This window comes from Pholcus phalangioides, unplaced genomic scaffold, assembly GCF_987345545.1.
Source record: "Pholcus phalangioides strain wild (caught in Gottingen) unplaced genomic scaffold, Ppha-v1.0 ptg000041l_1, whole genome shotgun sequence".
NCBI lineage: Eukaryota > Metazoa > Arthropoda > Arachnida > Araneae > Pholcidae > Pholcus > Pholcus phalangioides.
Window position 1 is genome coordinate 7,294,977 of NW_028301627.1, and position 17,192 is coordinate 7,312,168.

The 17,192-nt window shown below is 36.8% G+C and overlaps 1 protein-coding gene across 1 annotated transcript in view; it reads right to left on the reverse strand.

Moving 5' to 3' along the window:
- Positions 1-16,918, reverse strand: part of LOC149065203 (hemicentin-2-like) — a 41,267-nt gene extending 24,349 nt beyond the window's left edge. The window contains exons 1-11 of the mRNA XM_089254328.1: positions 16,888-16,918; positions 12,875-13,153; positions 12,665-12,781; positions 10,732-10,896; positions 8,469-8,750; positions 7,094-7,210; positions 6,809-6,967; positions 5,667-5,948; positions 3,947-4,066; positions 2,346-2,510; positions 1,135-1,416 (exon numbers count right to left, since the gene is read on the reverse strand). Coding sequence (XP_089110454.1) covers positions 1,135-1,416; positions 2,346-2,510; positions 3,947-4,066; positions 5,667-5,948; positions 6,809-6,967; positions 7,094-7,210; positions 8,469-8,750; positions 10,732-10,896; positions 12,665-12,781; positions 12,875-13,153; positions 16,888-16,918 — 1,999 coding nt within the window. The remainder of the gene's footprint in view (positions 1-1,134; positions 1,417-2,345; positions 2,511-3,946; positions 4,067-5,666; positions 5,949-6,808; positions 6,968-7,093; positions 7,211-8,468; positions 8,751-10,731; positions 10,897-12,664; positions 12,782-12,874; positions 13,154-16,887) is intronic.
- Between the last annotated feature and the right edge of the window lie 274 nt (positions 16,919-17,192).

Consider the following 17,192-nt stretch of genomic DNA (forward strand, 5'->3'; position numbering starts at 1 on the left):
AGATAATTATTCGGTACAGATAACGTAAAAATAATTATTCAGGATGAAAGAATGAAATTATCTTGGAATTCTGATGCATTGGTTACCTTTTAGAATCGTCCAAGTCACAGTCGGGATTGGTGAACCGACAGCTGAGCAATGGAAATTGGCGTCGTGTCCAGCTACTATTTCCACATCGTTCGGCTCCACTTTCCATACAGGGGGTGCTGGAAGATTCAAATCACCGATCAGTGACCAAAACAAATCTTCATTGACCTTGAAAATAATCGCGTATGGCTAAAAAGTCAGCATCCACGCAATCATATACATGATAAGGTAAATTTGATGAATACGGTTATTATGCGTACTTATCAAGCATTTTTGTAAGTTTGATCAATTTCACTAAATTAATCACTCTTACCGGCGATTATGTATAGTTATTCACAGGCTCTTCGGTAAATATGACAAATTTCCCTAAATTAATCACATTATCAGCTATTATGTATAGTACCCAAGCATCGTTGGCAAATTTAATAAGTACCAAAAAATTGTCACTTTTACCTCCATTTATACATGATACTCAAGCGTCGCAGCGTTGTAAACATGATAAATCGTACTATATGATAACCCATGCATGTATTATATCGGAGTACAATCGTAAAATTTGTTGTCATTGTATCGGGGTACGATAGTAAAATTTGTTATCATTGTATCGAGGTCCGACTGTATTCATAATGTATTCATCACACACATACTCGACTCATTTGTAATTTTTTTTTTCACATCTATCAAATTCACCAATTACACTTGGGTATAATGCAAAATTACAGATAATGGCGATAAATTTCGAGTATTTATCAAATTTACCAACGACATTTGATTATTAAGCATAATCGACAGTAAAAGTGATAATATTTTTAGCATTTATCAAATTTACCAACGACGCGTGGGTATTATGCATATCCGCCAGTAAATGTGATACATTTATGAAACTTACCAAGACAATTGGTAAGTACGCATAATAACCGGTCATTACGTCGCATTTACCGTAACATATATAAAACATGATTCACACGTAAAAGCTTATATTATACACGTACAATATTATGTTATAAACAGAATAAAGAAATTGATATTCGGTTTAAATTAACGTACCTTGTACAGTCAGTAGTGCCGAGTAGTTATCGTGACCGTATTTATTGCTGACAATGCACGAATAAGTGCCCGGTGAGCTGCCGGTCACCGGATTGATCTCTAGTGTGGACGAAACTTCACTTCCCGAGATCTTGATATTATCCGTTTTACTGATAGGCGAACTATTTTTCAACCACTTAAAATCGAAAGGTGCTCTGCCTTTCACAACAGCACAAAAGACCGCCAGGAAGTCCCCAATTTTTGCTGCATTCGGGAACTGAAAAGACGCAATCTTTGGTTTTTCTGTGAATAAGAACAAAAGAAAGTTTATCAGGAATATGATAAGTACTTATATGTAATTCAAGAAAATAATTATTTTATTCAATAAGCGTTTCTGATGCTGATTCAATGTGTATCATCAAATATTATTGTGAATTATAAATTCGAAAATTACATAATTTTTGTGAAAATCCCCATTTCAAAATTTATAATATATATTAATAAATAGAAAAGTTTATCCTCATTGAATAATTAATGAATATGAAATTTTTTGACAATGACGTAAGATCATAAACCACTGATTTCTTCCATAAAATTAAATTATAAATTCACACGATCGTGGATATTCGATCACCATACATATCCAACAATAAAAATCAATTTAAATACTCATTATATTCCACGAATGAAAGAAATATGCGTACATTTTATAAATAATATTTATGAACAAAATAGTATTGAATAATAAAAGCATCGATATGACACTTACCGCTTGCATTAACGATGACACAGAAGGCTATTATAAGCGCCAATAGCCGTTTTATATCCAAATGCCTAGCAGGAATCATATCGTAAGAATATTATAAACACGCCAAAAAGAAAATTGAACTTAATGAAAAGAAATCATGTACACGACATTGTAATAAAGCAAAATCTGAACATGTAAGAACCAAGCACGAAACCAAACTGGTCACACAGAGAATATAACGCATAGTAGAGCCGTCACGATCCGGACGTATTATAGTGTCTAACGTACAACTAGCGCCACACGCGGGGAAAATAATGAACTAACAATACAAGGGTGTAGAAATTCACACAAAGCAGTATCTGAATGTATGGTGAAGTTTGAACTGTACAGTGTGATAAATAGTTATATAGATAGTAATTATATAATAGTGTTGATAAATAGATATTGGAAATGTGCCAATTTTTGGTTCTAATTGCATCCTCACCGATAACTCGAAGATAGACGCTCTTCTTCAAGGCTTGTCCGATGTCATTCCTGACATGACATGCGTAAACGCCGGCATCAATGGCCTGGACATCGCGTATGAGCATCGTCCCATTGCTAAGTATGGAAGTACGTTCGGATGATGCCATCAGTTGCTCCTTGCCTCCTATAGAAAGGATTACGCACAGGAATTAGAATTTTTTTTCGCCTCGAATTATATGCGTAATGCGTTCCAAAATCATACGAGGGCCGGGATTACACTATAAAAGTTTTGTACAAGTGCTTTTGTGTAAAACTTGAAAAGTACAACGAATAAGCTGATCGGTTACATTTGCTCGAATGTAAACTTTGAGCTTTATTGGCTGGATTTTTTAAGTTTTGTAAAAGGGATTTTATCAAACTTTTATAGTGTAATACCTGCCTAAAAACAATATTAAGTAATTTAATTCTTGAAGCACTGAAATAGGAGATCTATACGACAAAGAGCACCTTGAATGCTATTTTAATGGAATTTTGAGCCTCTTCTAACTCCGTACTTTGAGTCCTTGCAATATGTCTTGTTAATAGCAATGAAAAACTGTTGACAGAATTGTTAAAATCTGATGGCCATGTATATCGTTAGTACTTACTTTAATGAGAATGTGAGTGAATGCAAATATTATACTATCGAATCAGAATTCCGGTAAAGCAATACGCCAATTGGTGCCAACTAAAAACATGTTGACTGTTTAGACACCAACAATGTTGGTTTCAACGAATGAGAAGTGTCATCAGCGTAATAAGCAACTTGGATATGGGGCTTTCAGACTTTGATGCCGAAATTATGCTTGAAAGTGTTGCAGAAGAGTGGAAGAGATTAATTTAACCTCCATTGAATTATGAGCGCCGACATCAGAAGATCATCTGTATGGTGATTTCAGCATTTGTGCTTTGTGTGTGTCATCAATGTTATAAAAGCAACTTGAATAGGGTGCTGCTCCCAGACCATCTTTCAGGTGCATAGGCTTGAGTGTGTCACGGAAGACATTGGGAGAGATAAACGAAACTTTTTTCAAAGTTATGAGCACAGATATCCCAGAAGAAGAGCACTAGTGGGGATTTCATAATTCGAGCAAAAGCATCAAGTGAATAAAAATTTTTAATTCTGAATTATTTTTGTTTAAAAACCAGAATTTTGAATTGTAGGAAAGGGAGTCGACCTTTGCCCTCTAGGTGCTCGGGAACTTACGAGCACCTAGAGGGCAAAGATGATCAATGATGATTAAGGCAAACCACATGATCAACTTCACAAGTTGAAAGATGTCTCAGAGGATTATTCTTGGACAGAATGTCCTTCTTGTGACTTTATTCCAATAATTCTTGTGAGCACCGTAGCTCTACGGTGCTCACGGAATAACTCAAGGGCACTCGATGATTGACTAGATTTTGTATTTCTAAACTTATTGACCAACGTCCCAGTTGTGTATGTTTGTTATTCATCTCGTTTTCAAGAATTTCTATTCAACTGATGGTATTGCTCGAATGACGAAATCCCAAGTATGGGTGCTCTTCTTCTGTGATGCCTTTGCTCATAACTCCACATATGAGTATTATTATCATTACCTTTGAGGAATTTCCAGGTAATTGTTGGCATCGGTGTGCCATCGGCAGAGCAATGGAAAACGGCACCTTGTCCAGCGACAAATTCACCATCGTTTGGTTCTGTTTTCCAAACCGGAGGAGCTACAAATCGAAACTCAGAATTATTCCAATCGCATCTGATGGAAGCAAAACCCAGAATATAATTAATTAATAAACTAAAGATTCGAATATAAGGGCTGCAACCTCAATAGGTTTCATCATAATACAATGTAATCCTTGCTACAACGATACTCGATATAACGATAAATCTCTCTACAGTAATATTTCTTTCGAATCTTGTTTGGAATCGCCTGTAGCAGGGTTTCTCAACCTTTCTCAGCCGCGATCAATCATCGCGACCCATTGATCGATTTTGAATTTGAAAGTTCCAATTCAATAATTTCTGATGAACAAAATGTTTGTTTTTCGAAATTGGTGAAATAAGTCCATGGTGTCTTAGCAGATGGTCCAACAGGTCCTGAGCCTAAGGCCCCGAATGAAGAAAGAGCCTCAAGTTATTGAAAGCTTCCGTTATTGACAGCATTATTGAAATTAGCATTTCCTAAAAATTTTGAATTTCCACTTATTCTGAGATCATTTCTTTTAAATTCTGGATTTTCACTTATTCTGAAATTACTTCTTTCCCTAAATTATGAATTCCCATTCATTCTGCACATTCTGTGATAACACCATGCCATATATTTCGGATGCCGACTTCCCCATAAAAATACTGCATGCAAAATCATGGCTCAAGAGCGACCCAAACAATACCTGGGTCCCAGTCCGGATCGCCGAAATCGTTGAGGTGCTTCTGAAACCAGTGGCGTAACTAATGAAATCAGAACCAGATTCGAATTGGGTACTTACGATCCCGTCTCAGGAGCCCTTCGACCCAAGTTTGGGCCGTGACCATTCAGGTTAAGAATCCCTGGCCTATATACTAGAATATTAAACTCCTCTCTATAAAATGATATCCTTTACTACGATAGACCCCTCTGTAACGATATTTCGAAACCATTACAAAAATATCATATATATTTCACTCAAAATCACCTTCAATATAATTTTGTTTCCTCATCAGTGTTTGTTCTCTCTCTCTCGAGGGTGTTTAATATACACGATATTTCGCACTGTCTACCGTTCGAAAGTGTAAATGAGTGATTCCCAACGTGGGCGTTAACGCCCCTGGGGGTCGATGGAATGTTCCAGGGGGACGCGGTGGAAGCTACGGGTATAACAAAGGATCCTATGGGTCAGATTGCGTTGGGAGCGATGGGGGAAAAATATTTCTGAAGAAGGGGGCAATGGGACAAAAAAGGTTGGGAAACTATGGTGTAGATAAAGTTGCGATGAAGCTATTTTTTGTGTAGACACAAAAGTACTGTGCGGTAAACCCCTTTACAGAGCATTTTATTAATGAATTAATCAATCACAACTTTTGTAGCGAATAATGCTCATAAATGCATTTTATGATGTACTAACAACGCCAATTCGGAAGAGATGCCAACAAAGCATAAATTTCTTGGCGACTGATGATATCGCTACCTCCTCTAGATATAACTCTACAATGATATTTTTTCTTCGTCCACAGAGTATCATTATATCGAGGTTTCACTGCATGCTAAAAACATTATGCCAAGTAAGAAAGCAAAAACACAGAAATGTCACATTTGTCTATAAAAAATGAATCTGTCCAACTCACCTTGTACGGTAAGCAATGCCGAATGGTTGTCGTTGCCGTATTTGTTACTAACTATACAGGAATAGCTACCAGGCGAGCTGCTGGAAACTGGATTGATTTCTAGTACTGACACTCGTTCGGTGTCCGTTATTCTAATATTTTCCATCTTTTTCAAGGAACGGCCATCTTTGAACCACTTGAAAGTAAATGGTTCTTGTCCTTCCGTCGCTGAACATACAGCGTTCACGAAATCACCAATTTTGGCGATTTTAGAGAATTGGAAAGGAGATATTTTCGGTTTTTCTGTAGGAAAAGAATTTAAAAAAAATATTTTTAGCATATTGCCATTTATTATTATCAAAATTATTGAAAAATGAATGCAATTTTCATTATAAATTTCATTAAAAATTTAATGAGAGTTTTGATGAAAAATGTCGATTTCGTTAATGAAATCACTAAAAGTATCAGAGACATGTTCCTGCTTCTATCGGAATCACGAATCAAATACTTATGAAACATTTCCATTCAGTTTCATGCATATTTTTCCACCAATTAATATTTCTATAATTAGGTATACCCTGAACAGCATAATATGAATCATGGAGTGCTTAAAACGAGAAAATGTTCGACTTCAAAAATATTCAACGCATAAATGACAATGTCAGGATATTAATGTAAATGTAAAACTATTATAGCCTGCTTTAATGTATGTATAGTAAGTTAAATTGACATAAAATACTGCGAGTCAATGTATAATATTCATAAACAGTACTCACCACTAGCATCAACGATCACGATGAGGATGAATAGGATTCCGAAATGATTAGCATGAGTCATACCCGAGCTCTCGGAAGCTTCTTGTACACTAAACGAACAGCACTTGTACAGAAAAGTCCAAAAAATATTAATTTCGGTGGGTGAATTAATTCATGGATAGTAATGTTCCATTATACGCTAGTTGTTTTCTCTCCGTCAGTCTTTTTTTAAGTGTTTTATCCAGTGGTGTTCGAGAGTATAAAACTTGATAGAGTCACAAAAAGAAGGGGGGACGTGGAGTATAACATTTGCGTACAACTAGCGCCACACACAGGAAAAATTTAGAATTAATAATAAGGGTGTACAAAATCATATAAAGACAGAAATGGAACAAACGTAATTTATACCATGAACGGACAGTACAATGGATGATTTCAGTGGTTCTCCCACACCATTGCGGGCTTCACAGGAATAAGTACCTTCATCGGACTTCTTGACGGAAATTAACGTAATCGTCCCGTTTTTGTGATCCATCGATAATTCGGAACTGCGACCATTTTGAATACCTGCAAAATTGTAGGCAATATGGTAATGTTACCTCCGCAAGACATTAATTGAAAAGCAATTTTTCTGGCAATAATTAGTAACCCTGGACCTGTAATAAACAGGTCCTCTGATGATTTTATACATACTTGATTTTCCCCATTTAATGACCGGTGCGGGGTGGCCATCGGCCGAGCAGTGTATTTGTATAGCTTCGCCGTCTATTGCTTCGGTGTCTTCGGGTTGTTTCACCCACACGGGCTGGACTAAATAAAAAGCACATGCATACGTATATGAAGAGTTTTTCAAAGTAATACAGTCGCAAAGTAATACAGCCAATCCCCGACTTACGAACAAAATATTCAGCTCTCTCTGTTAATTCCAGATAAGCCTTAACTAGCTGCGCGGCGTTTCAGTTTAGGCCTGATAATCATAACATAGCATCTGGTTGTTACGAAGTGAAAGCACTCAGACCTTTTTTTTTTTGATGGGACCTGCCAGTGTATACGAACGATGGAGTTACAAACCAAATATTTGGTCCTCCTGGCGAATCCCAGATTGGCATTGGCGACATTGGGGAAAATGTTTTAACCAGACTCTTTCGGCTCTTCGTTCCAAAATTATGTAATTCCAATTAATAATACACAGTAGGAAATTCTATGCCAATGGTTCACAACCTGGGACAGAATTGCCCTTTCCCTTTAGGATCCCTGGGATGAAGAGGCCATGGGCGAAAAATATATAAAAAAAAGAAAAAAACCAAATGCAAGAAAAGAAAAATGAGAAATATTGGAAAAAGGGACTTTCACTTGGATGTGGGAAGGGGGACTACAGACATTAAAAATGGTCAAAAAAAAGGGACCACGGCCGGAAAACAATATGTCGGATGAGTCTGTTGTATTCTGTGTTGACTAGAACTTCCGCTGCGTTTAAGTTTGCGCATGCGATTTGTGGCATAGCATCTGGATGGTACGAAGTGCGTGCGGGGGGGGGGGGGTGAGGACTTAAACCGAGATTTCTTGTTGGGTTCCCATTGCAAGAAAAATATTTCCAAGGAAATATCCGTTAACGAGTTTGAATTCCTTGTGAAGGGTGAATTCGAAAATATGGGTGAGATCAGTGGATTCTCGCCAAATTGGTGTGATTTTACTTTACGGGCGATGCTTGGAACGCAACCTGTTTGTAAGTCGGGAAGTGGCTCTACTTGATAGTATTGATGGGTTTGGTTAGAATACACTCTTTCAAGTGAAATAACTTCTCAATTTATTCACTACAAATCAGACATATTTTACATCAAAGTAATGTTTCATTTATTCTGAGTTTTCATGTGGGTTCTAGAATTTTATTTATTTTATTTATTATTTTTCATTTTCTGAAGTTCCGATTCCCCTCCCCACGAAATATATGAAATCGGTGCTAAGGGGCAGCGAAATTATGAGGACGTCTCTGGCCTCGCAATCAATTTTCCACCGGGCCCCGCGTTTGGTAAGGGCAGCCCCGTCGTATATAATAGTGATTACTTACTCTTAACTTCCAAGACGGCCGAATAAGAGTCTCTACCAAATTCATTTCTGGCGTGGCAAGTATAATTCCCGGCCGATTTCTCCGAAACTGGGTCGATAACCAACACCGATAGTTTCTCATTTGTATTGGTCGTGATGCCAGTCATTCCCTTGACATTTCTACCATCTTTGGTCCAACGGAATTCCAGAGGCGATTGTCCTTGCATTATAATACAGGACACTCCCGAACTGTGCCCAGCGCTGACTTGTTTCGGGAACTGGAATGCTTGGATCCTCGGCGCTCCTTTAAAAAAAAAAACGGATAAAAATAATCAAAATGATTCGAGCATATTATTAGCATTGGATTCATGATAGCGATAAAGGAATTCGAAGAATTTTAGCGGTTAAATTAAAGTGCAACCACTCCCCGACTTACACAAACGCGTTCCCAATCTAACCAAAACACGCCAATTTTGCGAGAATATCCCAGTCAACCTAGAATTAGACTATATATACCTTAAGGAGGATACAGAAAGGTGCGCGATAGTGGGTGGTCAGTGAAAAAATTGTATTATTGGCGTGAACGGGAGGGTGGAAGCGAAAATTGCTCCCGCCCAGTTCCCTTTATACACCCCTCGGCCGGGAGGGGGGGGGGGTTTCCTATCGTATTACATTCACGTGGCCAGTAAAATTTAAGTTTTTTTTTTCTATTAATAAAATGAATTTGTGTGTGTGTGTGGCTGTCCTTACGCTTGATTTTTTGGCCATTGTCCATTTATAATAACCCTGGGGCTTAAGGAAGAATATTTTGCCGGGTTCTCAGAACCATTCACACATATATATATGGTTCATCATGGGCCCCACATACTGCAGCAAGATCCCTAGTCTAGGATCTTTGGCGGGGTTTTTTTTATCAGATTCTTCACTGGCGTCAATACAGTGAATTTATAGTGCGAAAAACCAGAAAAGTTTAAGAATCGTCTCTGGTATACGGGCCTGAGAGTCTGTCCCGTATGAGGGCCCATCTGCTTCATTATACATTGAGACCCACCCCGACCCTTTTATCATGCTTCATTACTGCTCCCACAGCCCCCAAAACTCAAGAACCAGCCCTCCCTCCTTTCCATTAATAAAATGTATTTCTTGCTTTGGCATCTCTTTCATTTGATTTTGAGCCACGGTCCACTTTCAATATCCCAGGACCCCTAAAGAAGTGTACCTACACCATCTACGAGGCTACGTTTTTACCATGTTTCACACACATTCCTGTGCAATCCTCCTGACTTAAAATATATGTATAAGTTCAAGTCTCTCTTATTCCCTCCTTTATATAAGATACTTCCATTAATAAAATGAAATTTTAGCAATGAAAGCGGCTAGAAATTTCCACTTGTGGCCGTGGTGCTCTCCCTCCACTTGTTTTGCCCATGCCCCTCCCCCACCCCTTGATAATCCCAGGACCCTAAGAGGGATAATGCATGTGTTATATATAGTACATACTCCTGGAAATGTGTTTTACTAAACGATATATAGTAGAGCCGATTTTGTTAAGAATGTCGCCAAGGTCCATCTAGGATTCGCCAAGATTGCTAAATATTTCCGTCCATAACTCGGAAAGTCCGTAAGTCGGAGAGTGGCTGAGAATTATTTTCGTAGAGTAAAATATGCCTAAAAGTCCTTCGGAAATGTCGTCAAAGTATGTTTCTGTGGAGCACGAATAATGCAAAACACAGAGAAGAATTAAGCCTACTTTACCATTGATATGCACGAGTTTTGAAATAATATTTTTATGTACCGAATAGTACTTTTTTGTAATCATATTTAATTAACGGAATAGCAATTATATTTACATATAGATAAAATAATTAAATTATTTAAATGTTTAAGAATGCACGGGTACTTACTGTTGTTTGCATGGACGTTGCAGGCGGATAACACCACAATAATCAGCACCGAGAGCTTGTTGATGACCATTTTGTACTGGATGGCGGACCGAAATTAATAGACACGTACATAAAATTCGGTATCAACGGGATTGTGTTTAGTAATACATAAACACTCCACGCACACACATACTACGAACGAAATGCACACTTGGAGCAGCACTCACGTCGAACGCCAGAGCAATGTTTCCGAAACTGTAAATACGTGAACACGTAGCGCCCCGTATCGGACAAAAAACAAATTAATGTCCAAAAAAAAGTTCAGTTCAGAAAAATTACTGAATAATGTCACATACACAAAAATATTACTTAATCAATAAATACTATAAACAATTTCATTACCACGTATGGTGATCGAAACTTCTTTACGAATCTTCGGTTCGACTCCGTTGTCGGCTATACATACGTATATCCCTTCATCAGACTTCGATATACTTCCGAATACCAATGAGCCACTGTCGACGATGACGGCGCCATCTCGAACGGAATCTTTCTTGTTATTGTAATCTAAATACAAACATTATGTTATTTACCAGCGAAACATTAGCTGAATTTTGGTTATTCCTAGACATTAGGCAGTACCAGTGTTACCCAAAATATGATTTTGAACAGTAACGTCACACTTTTCTCCGAAATCTTAAGGGGCAGTATCGTAAACTGAGAGATATTTTGTTTACGAGAAACAGAAATAACTGTATTAAAAAAATTAACTGAAATTTGAAGCAGTGTATAGAAGTGAAATTGAATTCTGATGCGTGAATCACGCACCTAGATGCGTATTGGTGAGCACTGGGCAGGGTACTGTAGAGCCCTTTTACGCACACTTTATACCTCTTGAAATGCATAGTTATTGCTAAAGCCTGCAGTGCGGCCAATTTCCGACGGGGCTGGTCATTTCAGGAAGTGGCCGGAGACCCCTGGCCAAATCACGATGTGCTGATGTAAGACGGCCCGGTAGGAGCCAAATCCATTTTTTTTAATCGCCAACGTATGATACATGTCTATATTGGATTAGCTCCATGTGACGAGACTGCAATTCGACTGCAACTTCGGAGAGAAAAAAATGATTGCCGCATAATGACCGGGGTCTGATGAGTTGCCATAAGTAACGTGGGCATAATTATCACTAGAAAATGTACGTCAACTTGACGATGATCCCGAGTCATGTCTTTTATTATCGGACTTTCACCAGGGAACGCCGGCCCTTTCGCGAGCTGGTCGGGCCAATATTTAACGAAATTGGCCAATTGTAGCCGGCCCCGTCGCGAAATTGCTAATTTCGGGCTTTGGCTGTAACATACATAAGGCTCATAAGAATTTCTAGAAATACAAATACAACGTTGAATACTTGTAGATATATATGTAAGAGGCTTTTGCATTTCCAAAAATTCGTGGCGGGATAGAAATAGACGGATTTTTCTTAGCCCAAAATATATCAAGGAAACAGATATTTTCTGGATTTTCATGCAGAGGTGTCATCTGGTCTCCACCGGAACTCGAACTCAGGCCTTCTTCTTGCAGACCGAGCAAGCATACTACCATCTACGCCAGCGGAGACCCAACCTTGCCTTCCTTATTTCACGCACTACGGTTGAGTCTCGAGTGGTGGAGATAGTAGCGTGCTTGCCCGGTTCACAAGAGGGCCTGGGTTCGAGTCACGGTGAAGACCAGATGACTTTCCTTTCCGAGTTCACTTCGGCATAAAATCCAGGAAATATTTGTTTCCTTGATTCGCAGGAGGCTTATATGTTTCGAGAAATGCGTAGTAAGTGCATGAGGCTCGTGAATTTCTAGAGGTTCGTCATAGGGGTTTCCAAAAATTCGTAAAAGGTTCGTTCATGTGTCGCTAGAAATGCGTAAGAGGCTTTCGAATTTCTAGAAATGCGTAGGAAGCTCGTGTATTTCTAGAAATTCATCACAGGCTTCAGTATTTCTCTATACAGTAGGAATGAAATACTCATGAATTCCTAGAAATGTTTAAGAAGCTTGAGTATTTCTAGACATGCGTAAGAAGCTTACATCCACAGAAGTGGTTCATCCAGAAATTCATAAGAGGTTGAGTATCAAGAATTCTTATATCTCTAAAAATTCGTAGGAGGTTTCGGAATTTCAAAAAACAAACACAGGCTCTTCCAACGGGGGGGGGGGGGGAAGGGGATTTTTCATCTCCACCCTACAACCTATGCTAATAATAAAAAAATTTTGAGAACTGGGGGAGGGGCGGAAGGGGTATCCGCCTTTGGGTGACCGTTAATATTGATTTTACCGTACTTACTTCTTTTTAACCATTTAAGTACCGGCTCCGGGTACCCTTTTGCTGAGCAAGATACTTTCACTTCGTCGCCTTCTTCGGCCTCAGTGTCCTCGGGCTCCTTTGTCCAATATGGGGGAGCTGTAATGATGAATAATTCGGTTTTGGAATCCGATAAACTAATCACGAAATCGCTCTATGTGTAATCGCTCAAAAATACACTTAAATCTATACCTCTGACATTGAGTACAGCCGAGTGCCTATCTTTCCCAAAAGCATTGCGTATTTCACAGGTGTAGTTCCCTCCAGAAGTTTCTTTTACCGGATCAATGAGTAGATTCGAAAGCTTTTTATTCGGTAATGTATTGATGTTTTCCGTGCCAAGTACTTTACCATCTTTGTACCATTTGAAAGTGAACGGAGGAGTACCGGTATTCACAACGCACGTAACGCTGGTCGTATCACCGATTTTGATTTTACTTGGGAATTCGAATGGCTGTATGTTTGGGGGACCTAAAAAAAGAGAAAAAGGAATCAGTATTCACATATTATGATACAAATTATATTCTCATCCTTGAATTGGAATACAAATTGCGTTTGAATTATGTAGCGAATTGAATTCAAATTGTGATTTTAAAATTAGATAAAATTTTATTTGAAATTAGATAAAATTTTATTTGAAATTAGATAAAATTTTATTTGCAATTAGATAAAATTTTATTTCAGATGAGATAATGTGTTTTAGTTGAACTATGATAATAATTATGATTACAAAATATGATAAAATTGTATTTGAATAATTATAACATTTTATTTGAATTATCATAAAATTGTATTTGATTATCATAAAATTGTATTTGATTATCATAAAATTGTATTTGATTATCATAAAATTGTAATGGGATTATTATACAATTTTATTTGAATTAGATAAATGAAACACACGCAATATTTTTGCTATTTGAATTATGGTAAAATTTGCATTTAAACTAAGATAAAAACTATGTTTGAAATATGATTTCGTGTATGATTTGTTTTCTATTTTGGGTTCCTCTATTTTGATAATATTTGACACGCATTTTTTTTACGGGCATCTTTTTTGTAGCTTCCTCGTTGGCCAATTTGCCTATTTGGGCATTTGTGCTTATATTTGTATTTTCATTATGATAAAATTCTATTCTGACTGAGATAAAATTTCTAATTGAATTATAACGCTGCTTACAAATGTATCACAATAAAATTGCATTCGAATAATGATACACATTGAATTCGAATTATGTTACGAACTGCACTCTTATTTTGATACGCATTGTATTTTCATCATGATGCAATTCAATTTAAATTATTTTACAGATTGTATTTGAACTAACATAAGAATCATTATTTGAATTAGGATAGATGCAAAAAATATTTCCTTTTATCATTTGAATTGTGTCCAATTGTATTTAAAGTATGATGAAAATAGGAATTGAAAAATTATAACAACTTAATTGCAAATGATAACATTGTATTTGAATTGTGACAAATTGAGAAAAGATTTATCATCGTAAATGGAGAAAAATTTTTGATGCGTATTATATTTTGTTTATGATACAATTTATTTCAATTTTGTCACACACATTTTATTTTAATTATGGTAAAATTTGAATTGTGATAAAATCATTAGATTTATGATTTAAATTTTGTTAGAATAATTTAAATAACAATTCCATTGAAATTTCGATACAAACATCATTGAAATCATGATAAAAATTGAATTGGTTTCATAATTTAAATCTTTTCTGAAACATTAGAAATTATTATTTTTGTTCTACTCGTGACACAAATTTTATTCGAAAAGGAATTTCAATTTCATTGATTATAGCAGAAATTATTTTCAAACAATAATATAACGTATATGCATCCAACTTACAATGCTAATCATATTTCTATAATCCTTAACTAAAAAATATAACTGTATTGCACTTTGATCCGTATTCAATCAATTTAATTTAAATCCGCAATGCACTAAAATTGCAATTTGAAACACATGCATGAAGCATCAAACTTACAATTAGATTCACATTTTAATTACGCTTTTGGAAAGTTGAAAAAAGAAATACTGAAAACAATATCACTTTTAAAGACAATTATGCACAATAATCGAGTGTCGTTGGTAAATTTGATGAATACTTGGCATTTATCGCTTTATCTGATCTGTGATTATGCATAATAATCACTCTATGGTGAATCTGATAATTATGAGAGAAAAAAATCCAAATGAGTCTAGTATGCGTGATGAAAATAGTTTTAACTCGTTATAATGATAACAAATTTTACGATCATACCTGATGTGCTGATACAATACATGTATGAATTATAATGTACCATATACCGTACGATATTTATCATGTTTACCAACGACGCGATGTTTAGGTATTATGCATAATCACCGGTAGGAGTGGTAATTTATTTAGCACTTATTAAATTTACGAACAACGTTCGGTAAGTATGCTTAATAACCGGTTATTATGTTTTATATCCACATTTATCACATTTGCCGTGATATATAGAAGTGGAAAAAAATTTAAATCTCTTACTTTCTACCAGTACGTTTTTCACCAACAGTAGCATAACGAAGAGTACTTTCCACATTCTGCAGTACATTCAGGCACAAAAGAATTGCTTGTGGAACTGTATTGAAACGGGAAAAACCAACGGTCACACACAAGTGTCAACTTAATCTCCGCGCAAATCGGTATTAATACAGTGCACATTCATCCAGCAGTACTAAAGTACATAACTTAGATTACTCGCATAACAATAAAAGAACAGTTAAAAGAACTAATTAACACTGTATTTACATATATATAGCGGAAAAACACACACAGTTGCACAATCGAAAACACACTATACTCTGGCGGCCCATCCACTGTATACATACAACGAAAAGAACAACTAGCGCCACGTAACGGATATTTTATTCACGAAATATTTACAGCGAGAGTATAATACTCGTGCATGTCTATTATTATGATTCTAAAATGCAACACTAAAACAATAATAACACTGTAAATAATTAAATAAATTTATCTCATGAAGAGAAGTTAGTTATTGATATCATAATGTGTGGGACCATACTGTGTGCAGCTAAAACCATTTCTGTTTTGTAAGGAATCTCTCTACTGGCTGTGCACTGTACAGTGCATTATTGCTCAACAACATGCATAGGTAATTGACAATAGTTGATATTCGATAGTAATCGGAAAATGAGTGTACTAGACATTCATGTACAGTGGTTAAATGACATCGAGTCACGAAATACATAGCACTGCACCCGAGCCACGCATATATTTTTCACAATTTATCTTATAGAGACGTGGTTCCCAACCTGCGGTACGCGTGCCGTGACATGCCAGTCAGGAGTATGCGAGAAATAATCAGTAATAGCGGAAAGATAGTGATCTTATATGAAACTGTCAAACACCATTTATACCACGGCTGGACAGATCGCAGAAAAATCTAGGCGCTAGAACAATTTTTTAGGTGCCAAAAAAAATTTCTATCCGAAGAAAAAGGTCTAAAATAATGTTTATTTTGAATTTTTTAGGGCATAGTGACCCTCTTTCATGTTGTGGGATATGCATCTATAAATTCCAAACACCTTCGAGTGCTCTCGTCTTGCAATTTTGTAACTACAAAAAAGAATTTTAAGCGCCAATACCTTTGACCTTTGAAGACAGGACACACCCCGCTTCCCATCTCGGAGAGATATCGAAGCGTTCCCGAAGAGGGTGGGGTGTATCCGGAAAGTTTTATTAGAAACAACGTAACATGACCACCCCAGACGAATGCAGCAAAAAATAAAATAAATTACATAAAAAAATTGATCGTCAACCTGAAGTCATAATTATAACACGTAAATAAAATCTAAACAATCAACGCCAATGATCAATCAAAATTATAAACGGGATTATAAGATGGAGGTGTGTAGCCGTCCATCCCATTAGAATCTAGTAATCATCAGTTGATCGAATGATTGCCGATAATCTTGGAATATAAAAATTTATACGCAGATATAAATACAAACATCTAAGCCGCAAATCGTTACTGGAATCGTCACTGGGTGAATCGTCACTTGGCTATAATGAATCAGAACAATTCATTATAGCCGAATAAATCACACTTAATTCGTCCTTGCCATCAATGACTTGATTTATCTCCTCCTTACAAGTGAACTTGCTTAGGTTTTCCCATGTATTAGTTACTTCTGTTGACGCCGACGTGGTCGAAGATCATATTTCCTCTTAAGATCAATCCCTGGGGCTCTTGCCGGTTTGACATCATCATGGCTTCCAACTCTCAGACGCGCACTGCCAATCTTCTTAGTATGTATGTATGCGGTGTAAGTTGTTATCTCGAGGGACAATATAATCCACCTCACCCGAGCAAGGCCCATAGGGCTCTTCAAAACTCTCTTTTGAAACACAATCGACCGTTTTCAGGGATAGTACCAAAATGAACTTCTTTTGTGTTAAGGACACGAGAGAGATGTCCGGTAATGCCATAAAGA